General features: G+C 56.1%; 6 protein-coding genes across 6 annotated transcripts; 4 read left to right on the top strand and 2 right to left on the bottom strand.

Moving 5' to 3' along the window:
- Positions 1-73: 73 nt before the first annotated feature.
- IUM83_04823 (RxLR-like protein) lies at positions 74-1,227 on the bottom strand (the record flags this gene model as incomplete). Its single annotated transcript, XM_067928921.1, has 2 exons — positions 74-679; positions 763-1,227. 2 exons carry the CDS (start codon positions 1,225-1,227, stop codon positions 74-76), a joined length of 1,071 nt encoding a protein of 356 aa, XP_067796188.1.
- Positions 1,228-1,512: 285 nt separating this feature from the next.
- Positions 1,513-3,165, top strand: IUM83_04824 (Uncharacterized protein family UPF0489; the record flags this gene model as incomplete). Its single annotated transcript, XM_067928922.1, has 7 exons — positions 1,513-1,575; positions 1,655-1,802; positions 1,866-1,948; positions 2,035-2,086; positions 2,160-2,247; positions 2,318-2,469; positions 2,543-3,165. 7 exons carry the CDS (start codon positions 1,513-1,515, stop codon positions 3,163-3,165), a joined length of 1,209 nt encoding a protein of 402 aa, XP_067796119.1.
- A 5,107-nt stretch (positions 3,166-8,272) lies between these two features.
- On the bottom strand, positions 8,273-9,856 carry IUM83_04825 (Isopenicillin N epimerase; the record flags this gene model as incomplete). Its single annotated transcript, XM_067928923.1, has 1 exon — positions 8,273-9,856. The coding sequence occupies one exon, from the start codon at positions 9,854-9,856 to the stop codon at positions 8,273-8,275; it is 1,584 nt and encodes a 527-aa protein (XP_067796120.1).
- A 2,311-nt stretch (positions 9,857-12,167) lies between these two features.
- On the top strand, positions 12,168-13,187 carry IUM83_04826 (uncharacterized protein; the record flags this gene model as incomplete). The annotated part of the gene is made up of 1 exon (XM_067928924.1): positions 12,168-13,187. The coding sequence occupies one exon, from the start codon at positions 12,168-12,170 to the stop codon at positions 13,185-13,187; it is 1,020 nt and encodes a 339-aa protein (XP_067796121.1).
- A 1,623-nt stretch (positions 13,188-14,810) lies between these two features.
- On the top strand, positions 14,811-15,543 carry IUM83_04827 (uncharacterized protein; the record flags this gene model as incomplete). Its single annotated transcript, XM_067928925.1, has 3 exons — positions 14,811-14,881; positions 14,995-15,101; positions 15,167-15,543. The coding sequence occupies 3 exons, from the start codon at positions 14,811-14,813 to the stop codon at positions 15,541-15,543; spliced, it is 555 nt and encodes a 184-aa protein (XP_067796122.1).
- Positions 15,544-17,051: 1,508 nt separating this feature from the next.
- Positions 17,052-18,043, top strand: IUM83_04828 (Mitochondrial Carrier (MC) protein; the record flags this gene model as incomplete). Its single annotated transcript, XM_067928926.1, has 2 exons — positions 17,052-17,982; positions 18,036-18,043. The coding sequence occupies 2 exons, from the start codon at positions 17,052-17,054 to the stop codon at positions 18,041-18,043; spliced, it is 939 nt and encodes a 312-aa protein (XP_067796116.1).
- Positions 18,044-18,202: the final 159 nt, after the last annotated feature.

Consider the following 18,202-nt stretch of genomic DNA (forward strand, 5'->3'; position numbering starts at 1 on the left):
CGCTGCCGCCGCCGCTGCTGATTCACGTGGAACTTCTTCATCTCTTATATCGATCGGTCCGGCGGCGGCGACGTTACACTCCGTGCGTGTTCATCGCCATCTTGGAGCTGCGCAAGTGCGCGAGCAGCTCTGTCACGAGGGACCCCTGCGCGCTCAGCACGTCTAGCAGCGCCTGGCGCTCCTTGCCGTCCTGCTGGGCCTTCTGCTTCTCCCAGGCCAGCCTCTCCTCCTCCAGCGCCACGCGCCGCTCCTCGAGCCGCAGTTTCCGCTCCTCGATGCTCAGCGTCGCGTCCGTCGCCCGCTCGACTCGAGCACGCTTCGCGTCCTGCACGGGGGCAGAGACCGCTACTGCTGGGGCCCGCAGCGGCCGCTTATTGCCGCCGTTCTGCTGTACACTTTGCTGCACGTTCGGCTGAACGTTCTGCGGCACTGGACTGGGGCTCGGACTAGCGCGAGCGGGCACGGCCGCCACCGCCACGGGCGCCGGGGCGATCGGCATCAGCGGCGCTGACGGTGGCGGCGGCGTCGCAGCGGCAGGGGGCGGCGTGAGCCCCACGGACGGCGGCAGCGCCATGGCGGTGGTGCCCTCCAGCTCTGCGAGACTGCGCAGCGCCACCTGGAGCGCCGACTGCACGCGCTTCTCGCGCATAGCTCCCTTGTTGAGCGTCTGCTCGTCCACCTGCAGCGCAGCACCAATGACACACACAAGTCGGTCAGTTCTGCTGCGATTCCGCCCAAACTCGCGCGACGGCGGCGGCCTACCACTCTGGCCAGGATCGCCAGCAGCTTGTTGCGCATGTCGAACTCCTCGGGCGTGCCGGAGCCGCGCAGCCCCGCCATCTCGTTCTTGCGGAAGGCCTCCAGCAGCATGTCCACGCGCCGCTTGACGATGGCGTGGTCCAGCGCGCTGCCGCGCGTGAAGGCCACGCCCTTCATGCTCTCCAACGTGCTCTGCACGCGCGTGGCCACCGACATCCAGGCTGAGCGCGTGCGCCCGTAGCCCGCGGCCCACGGGAAGCAGCGGATGACCTCGCGCACCAGCACCACGTCGAAGGCCGGCTTGAAGCGGAAGAGCCGCCGCTTGGCGCCGGTCGCGTCGCAGTCCTCGTCCTCGGCGGCGCCGCGCAGCTCGTCCATGATCTCCAGCTTCTGCTGCACCTCCTGCTCCTCCGCCTGCATCATGGCGGCGTCGGCCTCCAGCGACTGCAGCGGCCTGCGGACTGCCATGGAGCGCCGTAAAAGTCAATTGAACGAATAATATGGGGGCGTAGGTAACCTTCGTAACCGCTCGCGATTGACTGTTGCATCTCATTACCCATCTGAACGATATTAGGGTGCTATCTTTCGAGCACGGCTGTGGGCGCGAATTTTCAAATTTCGCCTTCTGGGACAGACTTTGCGGTTTTCTGGACCATACTGAACCCAAATGAAAGAAATTCGAAAAGTTTTCGCTGGGGTGGCGCACACCACACAGCGCGACCGTTACGACACTTGCCCTTTTTCGTGTTGATCATGTTGGCGCTGCCCGTGGTGATCGTGGACGACCACCACCACTGTCTGCCGGACATCCACCTGGTACATGGATACTGTTCCAGCTCAATAATATAGGCGCGCAGCTCGAATCCGTCAATTAACGCGGGTATACTGCTGCCAGGCCATCCGCCAGCGCCGCCTGCCCTTCGCCGACATCCACGTGCTGCACGTGGACGCGCACCCGGATCTGTCCTTCCCCGCTGCAATGAGCACCGAGGTGGTTTTCCAGCCGGAGACGCTCTACGACTCGCTGGATGACTCGGTCGCAGGTTCGGGCCCGACGTGAGACTCTGAAAGCGAATTCCAGCGGAATGACCCATTCCGTCGTGCAGGCATCGCCGAGTTCCTGCTGCCGCTTGTGTTCGCAGGACATGTGAACCAGATCACGTGGGTGAAACCTTCGTGGGCGACGCAGGTGGGCCCTTAATTTGCGGCTCTAGGTGGGCCCTTAATTTGCGGCTCTAGGTGGGTCTGGGCTGGCTGACGAAGTTTGGGGTGCAGATGCCGACGGGGGCGTTCAAGCAACTTGCGATCGGAAAGAGGAAGTCGAACGGTTCGTTTGCGTCGTTGACGTTAGCCGAAGTGTAGTGGGTCTTAATCGGTAACGCGCTTTTGTGATGGCATAGCTGCGCTGGGGGTGGCGAGTGAGCTGCCTCACTTCATGGAGGACGAACTGTTTTGCCCAGTGGATGACATGGAAGCGACTTCAGTTCGGTGCGAGTGGTTTACGGGTATGGTAAGTGTTCCAGGCGTGGCTAAACATTGTTGCATGTATAATTGCTAGGCACTGGGATCTGTTTGCTACGGAGACGAGTTCGTCAGCTGAGGCTGCTGCGGTATCTACGGAAGCGGTCGACTGCGCTCGGCGAAAGTCTAAAGGTTACGTCCTAGATATCGACCTCGACTACTTCTCCACATGGAATCCGTTTTGTAGAGGTGAGTACGCGCTGGTTTCAGATGATACTACTATAGTGCGTGCAGTTGATGCAGAGTTGATACCTTTTGGCAGACTTGGAGGCACGAATAGGAGAATCGGCTGTGCAGGTGGTGGCCCAAGTGTTTGCATGTGTGCGCTTTAAGCGAGCTCCTCTCGAGAACATGACGGCAATTCAGCGAAACTCAGAGAGGAGGTCATTTTGTGAGTTTATGGAGCGTTTCAAGGCTATCAATATGCAAGGAAACAGCGCGAGTGCCAAGCTAGAATGGACGCAACTTGTGAGTGAACTCGCGTTCTTGTATGCAGACAGTATTGAAGTCGAGGAACTATTTGGCAAGTTCGCTGAAGTGCTGGACCGGTATCACGATGACGAAGCTACACGGAATGAGATTTGGGCTGCTGGGCCCTTTTTGGGTCTTCCGCACCATGAAAGCTCCTCGGAAGAGATAGAGCGCATTGTGACTGAACTGGAACACTTCCTTCACTCACATGCTCTGGATGCAAGCAATCCTCCTGCAATTGTGACGATCGCCAAGTCTACAGGAGATGAATATTTGCCGCCGCATCAATTGGATGAAGTACTTTCAAGTGTGTTGAAGATGCTCGAGAGAGTGTTTGGTGAGCTATCGACAAAGTTTGTGGAATATGAGCCTGTCGATGACGAGGACGAAGAGGAGAAAACTGTAGCCGAGTAGGAATCAACTGGTTAGAGATATACAGACTGGTAATACTCCTCGCACCATGCGTACAACAGCAGCATTTCTAGCGTACACTTGTTTACTGCGGTGGCAGTAGTACCTGCACCGCAAGATGACGACCACTGCGCCTTGCACACTGAATTTTCTTGCCGCCAAGCACAAGACCTTAGCCGTTGTGCCTTCAGGCGGTCTCGTGGAAAGTCTTCATCCAGCTGTGACAACTCCAGACTCCACATATCATCTAGCAGTGTCGTATCATCTTGCCCACCAAAGAGGAACACCCGCGGCACACTGTTGCCTGGTGGAGAGAAAACGAAAGAGCTAGCTCCCCAATAGCGCGGCACGGGTAGTTGCTCATTGACAGAGGCCACACTCTCAGCAGAACTCGCGTTAACTTGACGCCACCCGTCAATCATGTCTTCGAGTTGCTTCAAGCGAACCTCGAGCTGCGCTTCAAAGCGAGAAGCTGATAGCGGCGTGCTCGATCCTAGTGATGCCCGTCGAGGTGGCTTTAAGCCGCGACCAACAGCCATTAGTTGGTATGGAGTAAGCAGAGCTGCGCGTCCAACGTGGACACGCCTCTCTGCGATGCTCGGGCTGTCACTGTCGGTTAATGATGCAATTTGTGTCCACTTCGCAGTGGGGGCGACACCAAAGGCCACACTCGGGGTGTAATCTACGCGATACAAATCGTTCAGGTCCAGACCGGTCCCTCCTCGAGTGCCTCCAAAGACAAACATGCTGTTCTCGAACACGACAACAGAGTGCTGGAACCGTGGTGCTGGCGCTGATCCTGTCGATAGCGCGGATAGATTGGTCCATGTGAACGCTGGGACGCATGGTTCTAGATCAAAAACAACATCCCAGGAGTCAAGTGTGCCGACAAAGCCATCCATCGCTGTGTCAGCCAACTCGAGTGTCCAATTGCCAGCAACTGGTAGCTGATAGAAAACTGAAAGTGCTTCTAGTGGTGTCCCCGCCACTGTAGAGCTACTGGCGGGCGACACGAACTTCAGCTTATTGGTCCCCGACGAGCACGCGGTGTTATCAGCAGCCTCTTCTGGACTCAGCAATAGCACCGGAAACGTTCTCGTGTTAGGGGCGGTGCCTGTGGTTCGGTGGTCTCCTTGAAAACTCGCTAGACCCTGACTATCGCTCCACGTCGTCTCTCGAGCCTGTGAATCCACAGGGTAGTGGACACTCTGCTGCCGTCCCGGGAACGTAGCTGGTCCGGGCCCAAATAGCTGCATCCGGAGCTTGTGAGGACATCCATGCGTGACTTGCACGGTCACTGACACGTTCGTGACGCAAAGCTGCTCGCCACTGGAGCTAACGCTCTTTGTGCCAACAGCAAAAATCTCACCTCCATCGGGAATAGCGGTGCTATCTGGTTGGTGGGTATCCAGCGACACGGATACTTGCTTGGCCGTCGTTGATGACACCGACAGCTCCCATAGATCGTTCAGAGCTTGCGGACCCCACGTTGTGGCATCGATGGGATCAGAAGCATCATTTTGTCGTCCTCCGAAGAGCAGTAGTCGGCCATTCACCACGGCCATCGAATGCTTTTCACGTGGAGGAGGCAACAACGCTGGCTGGGGGACTTGCCACCAGGTCTCAGTGAGTAAATCATACCGCCAGAGCTCGTTCGACACTGCACGTGGTCGCTGCTGCAGTAAACACGGTACCTTGAGTGCTCGATTGCACTCATAGCTCTTAGCTAGCCCGCCAAAGAGATACAGATAATTGTCCATAGCTGTAAGTGAATGTCCTCGCCGCGCGGACGGCAACCGTAGCAGCGGAGGAGTATTGGTGATTCGCATTCCAGCTCGGGTGGACTCCTCATCCAAATTTCGGGTGACGCAGCGCCGCCACGTATTTAACGGCTTCGGGGGCATAATGAGTGTGATCACGTCGCTGTAGACGCCATGACCGTCGAGCAGCAGTGGTCTCACTCGAAAACGATACGCGGCCGCAGGTGACAGCCCGTCGATCGTTAAATTGCCGCTATTTGCTGTGATCGCCTGGTTGGGCAGAGTGATCAAGCGCACGACGCGAAAGTCCTCGTTCGACGAGCGATTAGCCATTTCTACCACGAAGCCTTCCACAAGCTGCGAAAATCCGTAGGGAGGTGCCTCCCAGGTCACACTGACGGTCGATGATGTCAACGGGGACACGTTAAGTTGTCGAACTCCTTCGCCAGTCGTCTGTGGTCGAAGCCCGGCATCACTCAGGCCAGCCTTCGATGAATTGAATAGGTCTCCAAAGGAGACGTAGCTGCTTCCACCGCCACCACCTGCTCCGTCGACACCCGCACCACCGCCTCCACCGCCGTAAAATCCACTACCGCCTCCCCCTCCTGCTTGCATCCCACTTTGACCGCTTCCTCCGCGGCCGCGTTGACCCTGCGAAGGCCATCGAGCTGCCATAAACGGAGTCACCACGACCTCCATCACTTGTGTCCGCGGATTCATCAGACACTCGCCTTCCAAAGAGTATTGGTACGAGCCCGGTGTTCCTGCAAGACCTGGTGCAGTTGGAGAAGCCCCCAGACCACCCGTTGCGAGAACAGAATAGTCTGCGCTGCTGGCCGCAAAGCCCCAGTCCAAATTCTGGTGGCGCGCTGGAAGTCCCACGAAGTCTCGGTCGTCACCTGCCACGTTTGAGGAATGATACTCGTCGCGAAGTGCCTGTCCCGTAACAGCCAAATCGAGTGGAATGGTCGTGGCATCAGCAGCAAGACCGGATTCCGCTTGTTCTAGTCCACCACCGGCACCTCCGTGTGCACAACAATAGTCAGTAGACCCGGCACCACCACCTCCAGCAGCTACGAGGATCGTTCGGCCATTGATTCGCACTTCGGAAGACCCACCGCCACCTCCCCCGGGAAAATCCCCCGTTCCTCCATTGCCGCCCCCGTTGAAGCCGCCACGACCATCCTCATGCCCCCCACCGCCGACTAAAATGTGAATAGTGTCTCCTGCGTTTACTCGAAACAATCCGCGCGCGAATGCACCGCCTCCACCGTTGCTCAAACCGTTTGACGCACCACTCGACGATCGAGCACCAGCCCCGCCGGCGCCCCACGCGTAAATGTCGAGCGCAACAATGCGGAGAGCTAGTTGTCTGGCTTGTGGCAGATTTTGCTGATCATTTGGAACTCGATACGCTTCGAGCCCGCCGGTGAAGAAGAATGTACGTTCGGAAAGCCTCTCCCCCGACCAGGTCACAAGAAATATGAGTACGGCTCCGTTTTCGCCGGGTTCCGCTTGGGCGCCAGTAACAGCAGAGCCTCCACTGCCGCCGTTACCAGTCATTTGAATGTAGTACCAGTCCTGTTTGTTCGCGCTTTGCTGCCGCAAAGCAGCTAAGACGACCTGCCTTATTCCGAGGCTGGAATCCACAGGCTCCGGTTCGTCCTCGTTGACAGCGTAATCTGTCAGGAATTCTGGAGACTCCGAGTAGCTACCAACTTGGTTCCCGTCAAGGCCAATCCCTCTAACACGTGAAATATAAGAGGTGTATCCTTCAAGCGCCACCATCGAAATGTTAGCGGTGCGTTTGCTGTTGTCAACCAGCGACTCTGGCAGTCGAGTCCACGTCGAACTGCGAGAAATACGATACTCAACCTCGTACGTCAACGAGCCCTCCGTATGCCCTCCCAGTACTGCAGGAACTTCCCAAATTATAGTCAGCGGATCTCGAACCACGCGTAAATTCACAACAGGTCCTGGGGCTGTTTGGAAAGTAGTGAACGGAGCTGAAGCCAAACTAAACGGCCCCTGTCCATTGGCTGTCGTCGCTGCTACTCGAAAGATGCACGTAGATCCAGGTGGGCGCTCTAGTGAGGCTGCAACGGTGGAAAATGTATCCTTGTTTCTGGTAAATCCCGGCACGATACGCTCACTGATCGTGGTCCAGCCAACTTCGGCGTCACACTGCTGCTGCGCATGAAAGCTAACAACAGGAAATAACTCGGTGGCAAAAATGCCATTGTTTTGCTCCAGATCGCGCCGCATACGCCACGTAATCGTAAGCCGGGATGTTGTTGTGCCTAGCAATTCTGGGGCTGAAGGTGCTCGGGGTAGTCGTGTAGCAGGAATCTCCAATGGCTCGCTGCTTGCACTCCAAGAACTCCAGCCAATGTTGTACGAGTACTGAGCACGCACGCGAAACGTGAGCCTTTTACCTGTCTGCAATGAAGTAACCTCATAGCTGCACATATCGGAGCAAATGCGACGATGCTGACTTGGATAACTCGGAGCAACTCGTACATACTGAATCGCCACTTGGTCTCCATCTCCGGTCCACTGAGCGGATATCGTCTCAGTGTACAGTGAAAGTAGCGGTAGTGGGTCATCCGTGGTGTAGTTGACTTCATCGAACAAAATGACCCACTCGAAAGCTCCATTCACGCCCAGTGTATTCCGGAATACCTGCACTTTCGTGATATGTTCCAGCAACTCAATCGCGGCTTTCATAGTGTCTGCGCTCGCATCAAAGGCGATCGGTGGTGTCAGTACTCCAGTTGTCGCACGCCCACCCAGTGGGCTTGGACTCGAGCCCTCGTACGACAGTGCTAGTCTGAAGTATCCATCGCTAATGATCTCCCCGGTATTTGCTCGCGTAAAAACGCGCTGCTTGGGCACAGGCTCCGTGGCTTGGGCTTCCGAATCCATTGGAAGACCCGTAAACGAATCACCCAACGAGTCCCAGGCCCCAGAACCAGACACCGCGTACTGCACCTCGTACGCTTCGACGCGTGCAGTGCCACCAGTAGCCTCAAGCGCATTATCAAAAGGTGTCCAGGTCACTAAGGCAGCGGCGGATCCTGGATTTCCAGGGATCACCTGTAGCAGCTCAGCTGATACTTGACGATCCACCAGCACCAGCGAGGCCTGTGCATCGATCAGAGTCGTGACAAATGTCGACAGCAGCCAAACAAGCAGCCATGGAGCTTGCATTGCCCACGTCAATCAAACACGCCGATTCGCCACGCGCGACTCTTGCCAAAGATCCTGCTATCAATTGTCACTTCGGTGATCAGGTGGGCCTGGCACGTATCACTTTCTTTAATTGATTCCACTTCCTCTACCTTCATCATCTAACTCTCCTCCACGGCAGCGACAGCGAGTTTCTCAAAGTCCTCGAGACAGTTGTAAACGTGCGCCGAGAGGCGTACGTAAAGTCGGCCATCCACGCATTTGACAGGAACTTCAATGTGGTGGATGTAGTGGAGTCCGTCCTGAACACGTTTCGCATCCGTCGAGGTGGCGTTGGGGTCCTTCTCGTCCACCACCACACCACCGCAGAGTCGCCGCGACGTTGGAAGCTGCACGAGACGCATGCCGTGCCGCTTGTGTTGCGGAAACTTGTGCTCTCGAGCGAGGTGGTCAGGCATATCCCACCGGGAGTACAGTAGCTCCGCAGCCTCTTGGACCAGCGTGTGCATGTATTCGCGCGTTTCATCTACACCTTGACGCCGCCAGAAGGCGAGACACTGCGGCAGCGCGAGCCACGAGCTGTAATCCTGCAGGCCCGTCCACATAAAGGCACTCTGCATGCCGTCGAAGAATCCGTGTGAAATCACGCGGGGCTCAATAGGTGGTCCGTTCTCCTTCGCAACGTGCAAGAAGGCGGCGCCACGGGTGGAGCAGAACCACTTGTGGCAGTTGCCAACGTAGTAGTCGGCGCCCACCTCGTCGAGATCCAGCGGCAGGTTCAGGAGACCATGCGCTCCATCCACCAGCACCGGGACGCCGGCACCTCGGGAGTGGCAACGCTGTACAATGTCTTTCACAGGCATCGTCACCGCCGTGTTGGACGTAATGTGGTCCACCACCACGAGATCGACGCAGCGTCCGGCATCTTCGACCGCATCCAGCGCCCGCTCGAGCCTCTCCATCACCTTCTGGTCTTCGTATGACTCCTCCAAAGACAGCGGTTCCTCGTGAACATGCACCTTTCCGGTGCTAGAGTCCTCGACAGCTTGCAGCATCTTTCTCACGGCGCCGTATCTCGTGCTAAAGAGCACCACCGTTTTCTCCCCTGCATCCTCGTCCCCCAACAACACCGAGGCCAGCACGGAATGCAGCCCCGCCGTTGCGTTAGGCAGCAGCAGCAGCTTCTCTGGCCTTGCAACGCCCACAAACCCCGCGAGCGACTTGATGGCCCTCACCACAAGAGGGAACAGCTCTCGGTCGTTGAAATTCAGCGGCTGCGCGTCCGCCCGCGCCCTCCAAAGGTCTGCCGCCTCAGTTGCCACCTTGGTGGGGGCCCCGAACGCCCCGTGGTTGAGGTACGTCCACGTCTCCAGGTCCAGGGCGAACAGCGAGCGGTTCGCGGCGCTGGGCGAAGAATTGCTCTGGAGCTGTAAACGTTGCGACGCCACGTCGGACGCGAACACCATTGCGGGGTCTGATTCGTCATCCTCCTTGGCGAACAGCGCGGCGGTGGACGGCGTGTGAAACGAGCCGAAGGCCTCGTACCCGGTGGAAGAAGCGGGAGTGCCGGACATTCCAGACGTCGACTTGAAGCGACGATTCTGAGGCTTCTGGGCAGCGGTGGAGAGCGATGAGCGGCTCGGAATAAACTTGAAGAACTGGGGAAGATGTGGCAGCGATCGGGAGGCTGCGTGGACGTGTGGGGGAGCACGGAGAGGTGACGCGAGCGACCGCATGCGTTGCATGGCCTGCAGTCGTGTTCCAAATGGTTGTGTACTGCACTTCAACTTTCGCGTAGCCAACTTTGCTTATTACAGTAGCAATTTTCCTATACGACATAAGCACGGGAGTACAATTTTGATTGGTGGATTTGATATATACTTTATAAGGCGTTGAGAACGAGGCGCGAAGACCATCAATTACAGTATTTGTGTGAGAGAGCAGGAAATAGGCGACACAGTCGCCTGGTCGATGTGCAGATGCCGTCATGGTGTCGTCACGGTGTGCAGTGAAAGTGTACATGTAGCCAGCTTTCTCACACAATTGATGGTCTTGCACGCGAGCAAAGATTGCGCCGGAGTGCGGGGAGTTGATTTGGCAAACCTGTGAGCAACAGACGTGTTTGTTCACAAAGGCGACGCGTTCACTGAACGGCGCACGTCGGTTTCGACGGCCAAACGAACCGTTGAGTACGCAGTTAGAGATTTATGCCGCGGGAACCCCCACACCAGGCTTGAGGCTTGGTCTGGTGGGGATGCCTGTGCCTATCTGACCCATTGCGGGACCGGGTTCCGATACCCCTCATTACACTATGGGGCATTTTCGGCGCTTGGGGCCTCCAGCCCACCCAACTATCCTACACCGGGGTGTGGGTTGGCAGGGCGGATCACTTCACAAAGTGGCTGCTCGTCCAAGATACAGTATTGCCTATCCGTGTAAAGTTCCGCACTCGGCGGGGATGATCCCGGTACGTCCTGGTCTCCGCGACAGGGTGCGACCACTGGCCCACGGGGATCGGTTGAGTGCGCAGTTAGACCGCGCCACGATAGAGGTGCTACTGTATGTTATCACCGACTCGCCTAATGCTCCGGTGTGTGGTTGGTCACCGCTGCGCGCGTACATACAGTACAGTACTGCGCGCCGCCCAGGTTGCAGAAAGATCACGGCCAATGCTCGACGGGGTTGATGACGAGACGGCTGGCTGGGACCACCTGGCGCGATGGGACGGATTTGCGATGATGTGAGCATGGTTATTGTACCGGCTGATAAAGTTTGTACCAGAATTTGTAACATGAGCGGTTTCTGGGTCATAACTTTATCAATATTTGTCGACCGAAACCACTACCGACCACACAATGACCCCACGGTTCTTGTCGTTCTAGCATACTACATTTCATCGCAAACACGTTTGTCTAGCGACGTATAGTTCCCGGACAATATTGCCAGCAAATCCAGCCTTCAATGCATCACCAACAAAATGGTACCATAACTGAAGCTAGAAGCCAAGTCTAAAAAGAAACAGCAACGCAGCATGAAACTACAGCGTTTCAGCTTCGTAATGAGCGCACGTAGGCTGAAGTTGGGCGAGTATTGGCACCAGGAGAGCTTCTAGCCTGCCAAGACTTTGCTTCGGAGTCTTGTTATCAATAGGTGCCGTTAACACTGTAAGATGTTATGTTCGATACATGGGTACAGGATGGGGAACTACGAAATTAACAAAATAACCTGTTAGATGTTATAGCGGGGATTTGAATTTGTCCTGATCTGTTAAAATAATCAAACCTGTCAACGTGATTGCCTGTCCCACGCATCCAGATGTTTTGCCGTATGATTCACGGATAGAGCCAATGGTGTGCTCGTATTTTGACCGATGATAGGCTAACCCTACTGGAGCCCTTTCCCAAAACTTTTGGCCAGCTGAGAGCGTTTTTTCTAGCGGCTATATCTCGATAACGACGCCGAAATCGTCAAATCTGAGCCCAAAATCGGAATCTACGGGCGAAAATTACCCTTATTTCTAACTATTGTATATGGAAAGTCACCATCTTCCATGTGTAAAATGATCCCTCTCTGCGGTACAAACTTTATTGGCCGGTACAATAAGGAGGGGTCGAAAAATACTTCGTCACCCGTTGATAACCGCCGCCTTGTGAGCAGAAACCGTCGTACACACAAAAGCCCCGGCGTCTTGGAGAAGCACGCTCACACGCTAGTGCTCCTATCTCCGCCACCACCGCCGCCCGGCAACTTTGGCATGACGGACCGCCTTTGTCACATCATCGGTGGTGCGATGGTGCGTAACCGATTATGGGGTGTGCTCAGCGGTCTCTCCGCGCGTAAACTCTATCCAAAATTTCGACCAATCGCCGGGGAGATCTAAAAATAGGTTCGACTACCAGCTGGTGTCTACGTGGACTAGGGTTGATGACATACGAACTCCTCGTCGATCGGCGGTTTTGGACGCGGCCACTGTGTTGAGTATCGCAATTGTCTTGATCATTCCCCAAAAGGAGCGACGACCGACAACAGTCCAGCAGAGCAGCGCCCGCCCAAGTCATGACGCCCGTGCCGCTGCCCCCGCTGCGCTACGAGCCGCGCCCGACGACCTCGTTGCTGCAGCCCGTGCGGCAGCTCCCTGTGTTCAGCAAGCCTCTCAGCCAGCGCCACGAGGCCGTCGACGCGTCGCCCCAGAGCACGCCCGAGCCCACGTGGCGCGCCAAGCTCACGCCCGACCAGGCCGCGGCGCTCGCCATCGCGCGCGAGGAGACGGGCTACGCGTCGCCCCCCGTGCCCAGCAGCTGGATGCAGGCGCAGACGCAGACTGCGTGGCGCTCGCTATCCTCTGGCGCCGGCCCCGCCGCCTCCGCCGAGGCCAATGAGGACTGGAAGAAGGCGCGCCGGAAGGAGCAGTGCCGCATCAACCAGGCCAACTACAGGAAGCGCAAGCGCCAGCACGAGCAGAAAGTGTCGGGCGAGATCAAGGTGCTGGAGCAGAACATCAAGCAGCTCGAGGCGCACCGCGCCGCCGCCGCGCAGGGCGGCCTGCAGAACCCCGTCAAGGTCATCGGCGACTTCTACTACGCCGTGGGCGTGGACGGCCAGCAGCAGCGTGTCAATGTGCACAACTTCCGCCTCGCGGACGGCAGCTCCCCGGCACTGCAGTGCCTCCTGGACCTGCAGAGGGAAGAGTTCGACTCGGTCGAGTCTCTCAAGCTCCACTGGCTCTGGTACCGCGAGCAGTTCCGGGTCTTCCAGCTCTCGATCGCGTCGTGCGAACGCGTCGAGGCGGGCGAGCACGTGGTCATCAAGATCACGGGCCAGCTCCAGCTCGACGTCTACTACGACGCCGACCACCAGGGCCCAGAGAGCCGAGGCTACGGCACGATCACGTGCCCCTTTCTGCAGATGTTCGAGTTCGAGGCCGACGATCAGGTGGTTTCCCGCATCACGTCTGAGGTGGACCTCATCGGCGGTATCATGGCCGCGCAGGACCAGAGCGCACCCGAGTGCACGCTGAGCGTGCTGCGGGTCTTCTCCGAGGGCTTCGCCATGTCCAACCGCTACAACCAATTATAAATTCATTCCGTATTAATCTACGTTTCTCGTTCGCCATGCAAACGCTTGCTTTCACGTGTGTCTACGTTAGGTTTCCGGCGCGTAGCAACAAGCGACGACCAACAGCAGGTTCACGTGCTGATAGATTTATCATGGTACGGTAGGTTCATGTCCAATGCTGGTCAACCCAGCAACTGGATTACGATCGTCGCACGAGCGTGAGCCCGCGAGCTCAGCTCTGAGCAAGCACCAGATAAGAACAAATCGCCATGATACGAGGAAACATCCGGCTGCGATTACGAGCTTTGTCCTAAACGCAGAGCAGGATAATCATCTTGACATCGAAGGCTCCACAAAGCTGGAGACGCGGGCTGTGTCATCGTGGGTAGATGCCGGCAGCTGGCACTGGGAGCATGTCCATATCGAGTGGCTCAGAGTCCGAAGCCCAGGCTGGCAGCCTGAGGCTGCTGGCGGCGCGTTATTGATGAATCACCGCACTGTGGCTATCCCATCCCACCTGGCGTGATCGCGTCGTTGGTCGTCGTCGAGCAGTACCGTGATTCGATGGCAACAGCTACATTTCCATAAGAAGTTGGTGGTGCTGTCTGAATCAGCCGAGTCACGCGCGTAGTCGAGGCCTTATTCAAGCGAGGCGTTTCGTGAGAACGCCTGTTTTGATATTACATTTTCGCGCTGTTGAACTTGGAATTTGCAGTTTTGAAGTTGAAAAGGCGCAGTTCGTAGGGAGTCGTAGAAGGGTGGCGATTAAACTCGAATAAAATTTATTTGGCGACCCATTCATATTTACTTCGAAGTATGAATACTGCTGATAGCCGAACGTGTGCACGCGCTGCATCCTCGCTGAATGAGGCCGAGGGACCGGGTTCAAAAAGGCAGCCCTATGATTGTGTTTATATACACATGCATAATAAACTGTATCTCGGTACATAGTGTTGAAGCGTGCGATTTGCCTATTGAATCGGAACTTCCTTTTGCTTGAAACAACATTTGGCACAGTATTGCAAATCAGCCAATGACTTGTGTATAAAAGTACTATTTTGATCTTACATTTGCAGTATTGAACTTGGAATTTGCAGTGTTGAAGTTGAAAAGGTTTAAGGCTGCTGTAAAGAAGTCCCAGTAGCGTAGGGCAGCTGACGACACAAAACCACGAGACTCGGCCATTTTACGTTGGACGTGGTTTCGGCGGTTTGACTTTTGTCGCTGCGTCTTCGCCGAACTTGCGCCACGAGACGCACGCAAAACTGCTCGCACTGGACTCGATCGGCTTTGTTCTCTTTTTACTTTGACGATGGCCAGCATCGCAAGCGTTTGGTGTTGCCAAGGGCTGAATGAGTATTGCCCGTTGCCCCCGTCCGTTCAGCGTAGGAGTTTTGGTACGCGGCTGTCTGCAAGCTTAGCGATCTAACGGACTCGCTTACCCATTCGTTGAGGCCAGAGCACTTTCTACATGATAACGCACCGAAGCAACTTCAAGTTGATTCTGTGTACGCTACACAGTATAGCGCTGCTATCTAAAATTCGAGTCCTTTACACAACATTGTGTGCCGCACACAGGTTCCAGAACCTTCACGAAAAGTTACACGGATCAGCGAAAGTGTACACTTGACTTTACCGGTCGCCATGAACGCGGCCCCGGGCATCGCGCAGTTCGGCCTCGTGATCGCAGGCCGCCCCGTGATCACCGACTTCCGGTGCGTTTGCTCCCCGCTCGCTGCCAATCAGGACGGCGCTGGAGCAGCTACAGCAGCTTGCAACAGGAGTTTAGTTTACCTCCGCTCTAATCTCGCGGTTGCCTCGCTCGCAGGGAGATCGGGCCGGCGCACTACGTGGTGGACATCGTGGAGCCCACGCAGGTGACGGACCTCACGTTCTTCCTGCTGCCGGGCTCGCCCGTGCCCCTGGGCTTCGGAGGTGCGCGCATCCGAAAATGTAGCCATGTGGTAAACAAAGTGTAACTTTTTGCTTCCCTGCCGCAGCCGTGCTGTACTTCGCCGTGCCCGCCCTGCAGAACTGGCAGCTGCTGGGCACCGTGTTCGCCGAGAAGCCCAGCGCCATCTTCCGCACGTCGTGGCCCACACACCCGGACGTGGCGGGGCAGCCCGTGCTGCAGCTGGGCGTGTCCATCGAGAGCCTGGACAACGTCAAGAACCTGGGCATCGAGGCCAGCGGCCTGGAGGAGCGCAAGGCGTTCGCGCTCAAGATCGCGCAGGACCTATTTAACTACCTCAGCTCCTTCTCCACCAGCACCAACCAGAGCTACTTGACCATCCCCACCAACCTGCTCGACAGGTGGATGGAGCGGTTCGAGGCCAAGTACCGCCGCGACCCCAACTTCATGATGAAGATCCAGTGACGGGGTGCTGCTGGGTGGTGGGAAATGGAGAGGAGAGAAAGAGAGGGGGGAGCGGAGCGTGCAGTCTAGAAGTAGCGGTGGGTAGTTTTTTGTCGCATGGGAGGTGCTGGTGGCTGCTGCATTGAAGTACTGATGATTCTGTGTTGTGCAGTGATGACACTTTTTTGCTAGATCGACGATGAACAAGATAGCAGTATGGACACAATGACATTTATGTGCAAACAGCAACACTGACGCCCAAATTTACATCAGGAGACACTCCTGGTGTGCCTTGCCGTTGAGTCTGAATCAGTCTGTGCACGTCGGGTGCCAAGAGTTAACAGTCGTTGACACGGAAACGTCATCAGCGCGCGGTCAGAGCGCTCAAACCTGCAAACTACATGGCATTTTCAGCCGACAACGTGAATGCGCTTGACTTCCAGCCTGATTTTCGTTGTGATCTGCCATGTAAGTACACGATACCATCAGATCGCTTTTGCAGCGTGACTTGACATTTATCGTACTGACTACTGACATTTTACTACATGTACACATATCTACGTGGACATTTCGCTGTAGCCAACTACAGCCTACAACGCTCACGACTCATTGCCCGGTCCTTAGCTAGCAATGGTCCCATTTGCCGGATGTGGACAACCGAAATGGGCTTCCATCTTCTTCTTCCAGGACGAATCTGATATTTTCTGTTCGCCGCTGTTGATGGCATTGACGATGGTTCTGCAGCGCGGCTCCCCGACTCCCCAAAGAGCCTTGAATTCCTCGGTATATTCGACGATACCGCCAAGACATTGTTCTTGAAACATGCACACTTGGCGCTCCATGTCGGCAATATTGTCTGGAGACTTTCCTCCATTGGATGCCATCGTCTCATTGTACCAGTTGATCACGCGCTTCTCTGGTCGAGTCAAGTGTGGAGTGATCACCAGGTCCTCATGGCCGGTTGAGGTGCTTGATACTGTTGCAACATCAAATTCGTGCAAGCATTACTCCGGCGATATGTGGCCCGCGAGAGCGACAGACTCACACACGCGGGGAAATCATCTACCGCACATGCTCATTTCAATTCAGCTGAGAGGACAGGCAACGAGTGCGACATTGACCTCCAGCCAGCTACCACAGCTTCACAGCACCACAGAGGAGACAAAGGGGATAGCCCTACATGTAGTCCGAGCTTCGAGCTCTAGTTCTTTCTCATTCTCACTTTTACCTGCTAACCAACAAACAACTTGAGTCTCCTACATCGCCGCGCTCTTCAGTCGACTTCCTAGCCTTCCATCAGGTTATGAGCCCAAAACACAACTCGCACTAAAGAGTGAACAAGTCCTACGACCCGGCTGTATTGAAGACTACCCCCCCTGAAACCGAATACCTGCGTTTCCTGATACCGGGATACCTGATACCCTGATTCCTGCGACGTGTGAGAATCTGCGACGTGTGACAACTTCAACCTGTTGCAGCCGTACAAGCGTCCAGGCTACCCACCTGGAGATATGAATCCAGACGAAGAAATGAAGCGCCCCATCCAGCGGAACCTTCAGCAAGAGCTAGAGGAGGCTGTTTTTGAAACCCCGGTGAAACCGGAGCCCCCACATTACCAAGGGAGCGCTGAGGTCGCGTACCTGCGAGCAGAAGTCGCCGAACTGCGCCAGCAAGCCGCTGCAGCAACTCGTGTGGCCGCAGACCTCGAGAAACTGAGGGCAGACTTTGCTCTGATGATGAGCCGACAGGCTGCTGCGCAGCCGAAGCTCCAGGCAGAGCTAGCTGAGCTCAGGGCCCATGCTAAGACCACGCCCGAGCTGTATGCCGAGATTTCCCAGCTCAAATCCAGGCTGGAAGCATTCAGAACCGGTGCGACCGCAGCGCTACCTGGCCAGCAGGCACCTACACGCACAACACCCAAAATCAAGGACCTGCTGTGCCGCAAATTTGGTGGAAACGAGGTGTACCCTGGCCTCGGTTCCGGGTTCGAGGATTTTATCCTTGAATACGAGCAAGCGATCTCTACTGAGTCGCTCCTCAACCACTCGACTTGGACCTCACAGATCAAGGCATCTGTGCTGGTAAACTTTCTGATGGACAAAGCCGCGCGCTTTTTCCACTCAAACGTGACGCAGTGGCGCGTAGAAAAGTCGGACTTCAACTACATCGACTTCAAGGCTAAGCTCTGTGCTGAGTTTGGGTGTAAGTTGAACCAAGTGCAACTCTACAAGCGCTTGACGTCCTCCAAGCGTCCACAAGACTCGTGGACCGAATACCTGGACTACTTGAAGTATGTGAACCGTCTCATGACAGGTGATCACAGTCTTTTACTGTTGGAAACGTTCTGCGCAAACGCTTGTCCGGAACTATCCAATACCCTAACCGCCCAAATTGACCGCTCCAACCTCAACTACCTGTTGGAAGCTGATCGTATGCTGTCGCTCTTAGTGGACCTCCGCGGTGACGGGCGGAAGCGTGGTCAGCCAGCTCGAGCTCAATCCTCCTCCGAGCAGCCGGATAAGAAACGAAATGATGGGCACTACCAGCAGAACCAGCCGCGCGGAGTCAGCCAGCACAGACAGAATCCGCGTAGCAGCAATGGCCAAGCTCACGCCGCGTCTGCAAGGCTCGCTGGCAAACTCGTGTGCTACGTCTGTGACGAGGAAGGCCACCGCGGGCC

The sequence above is a fragment of the Phytophthora cinnamomi genome (genome assembly GCF_018691715.1).
Source record: "Phytophthora cinnamomi strain GKB4 chromosome Unknown Contig17, whole genome shotgun sequence".
Lineage (NCBI taxonomy): Eukaryota > Oomycota > Peronosporomycetes > Peronosporales > Peronosporaceae > Phytophthora > Phytophthora cinnamomi.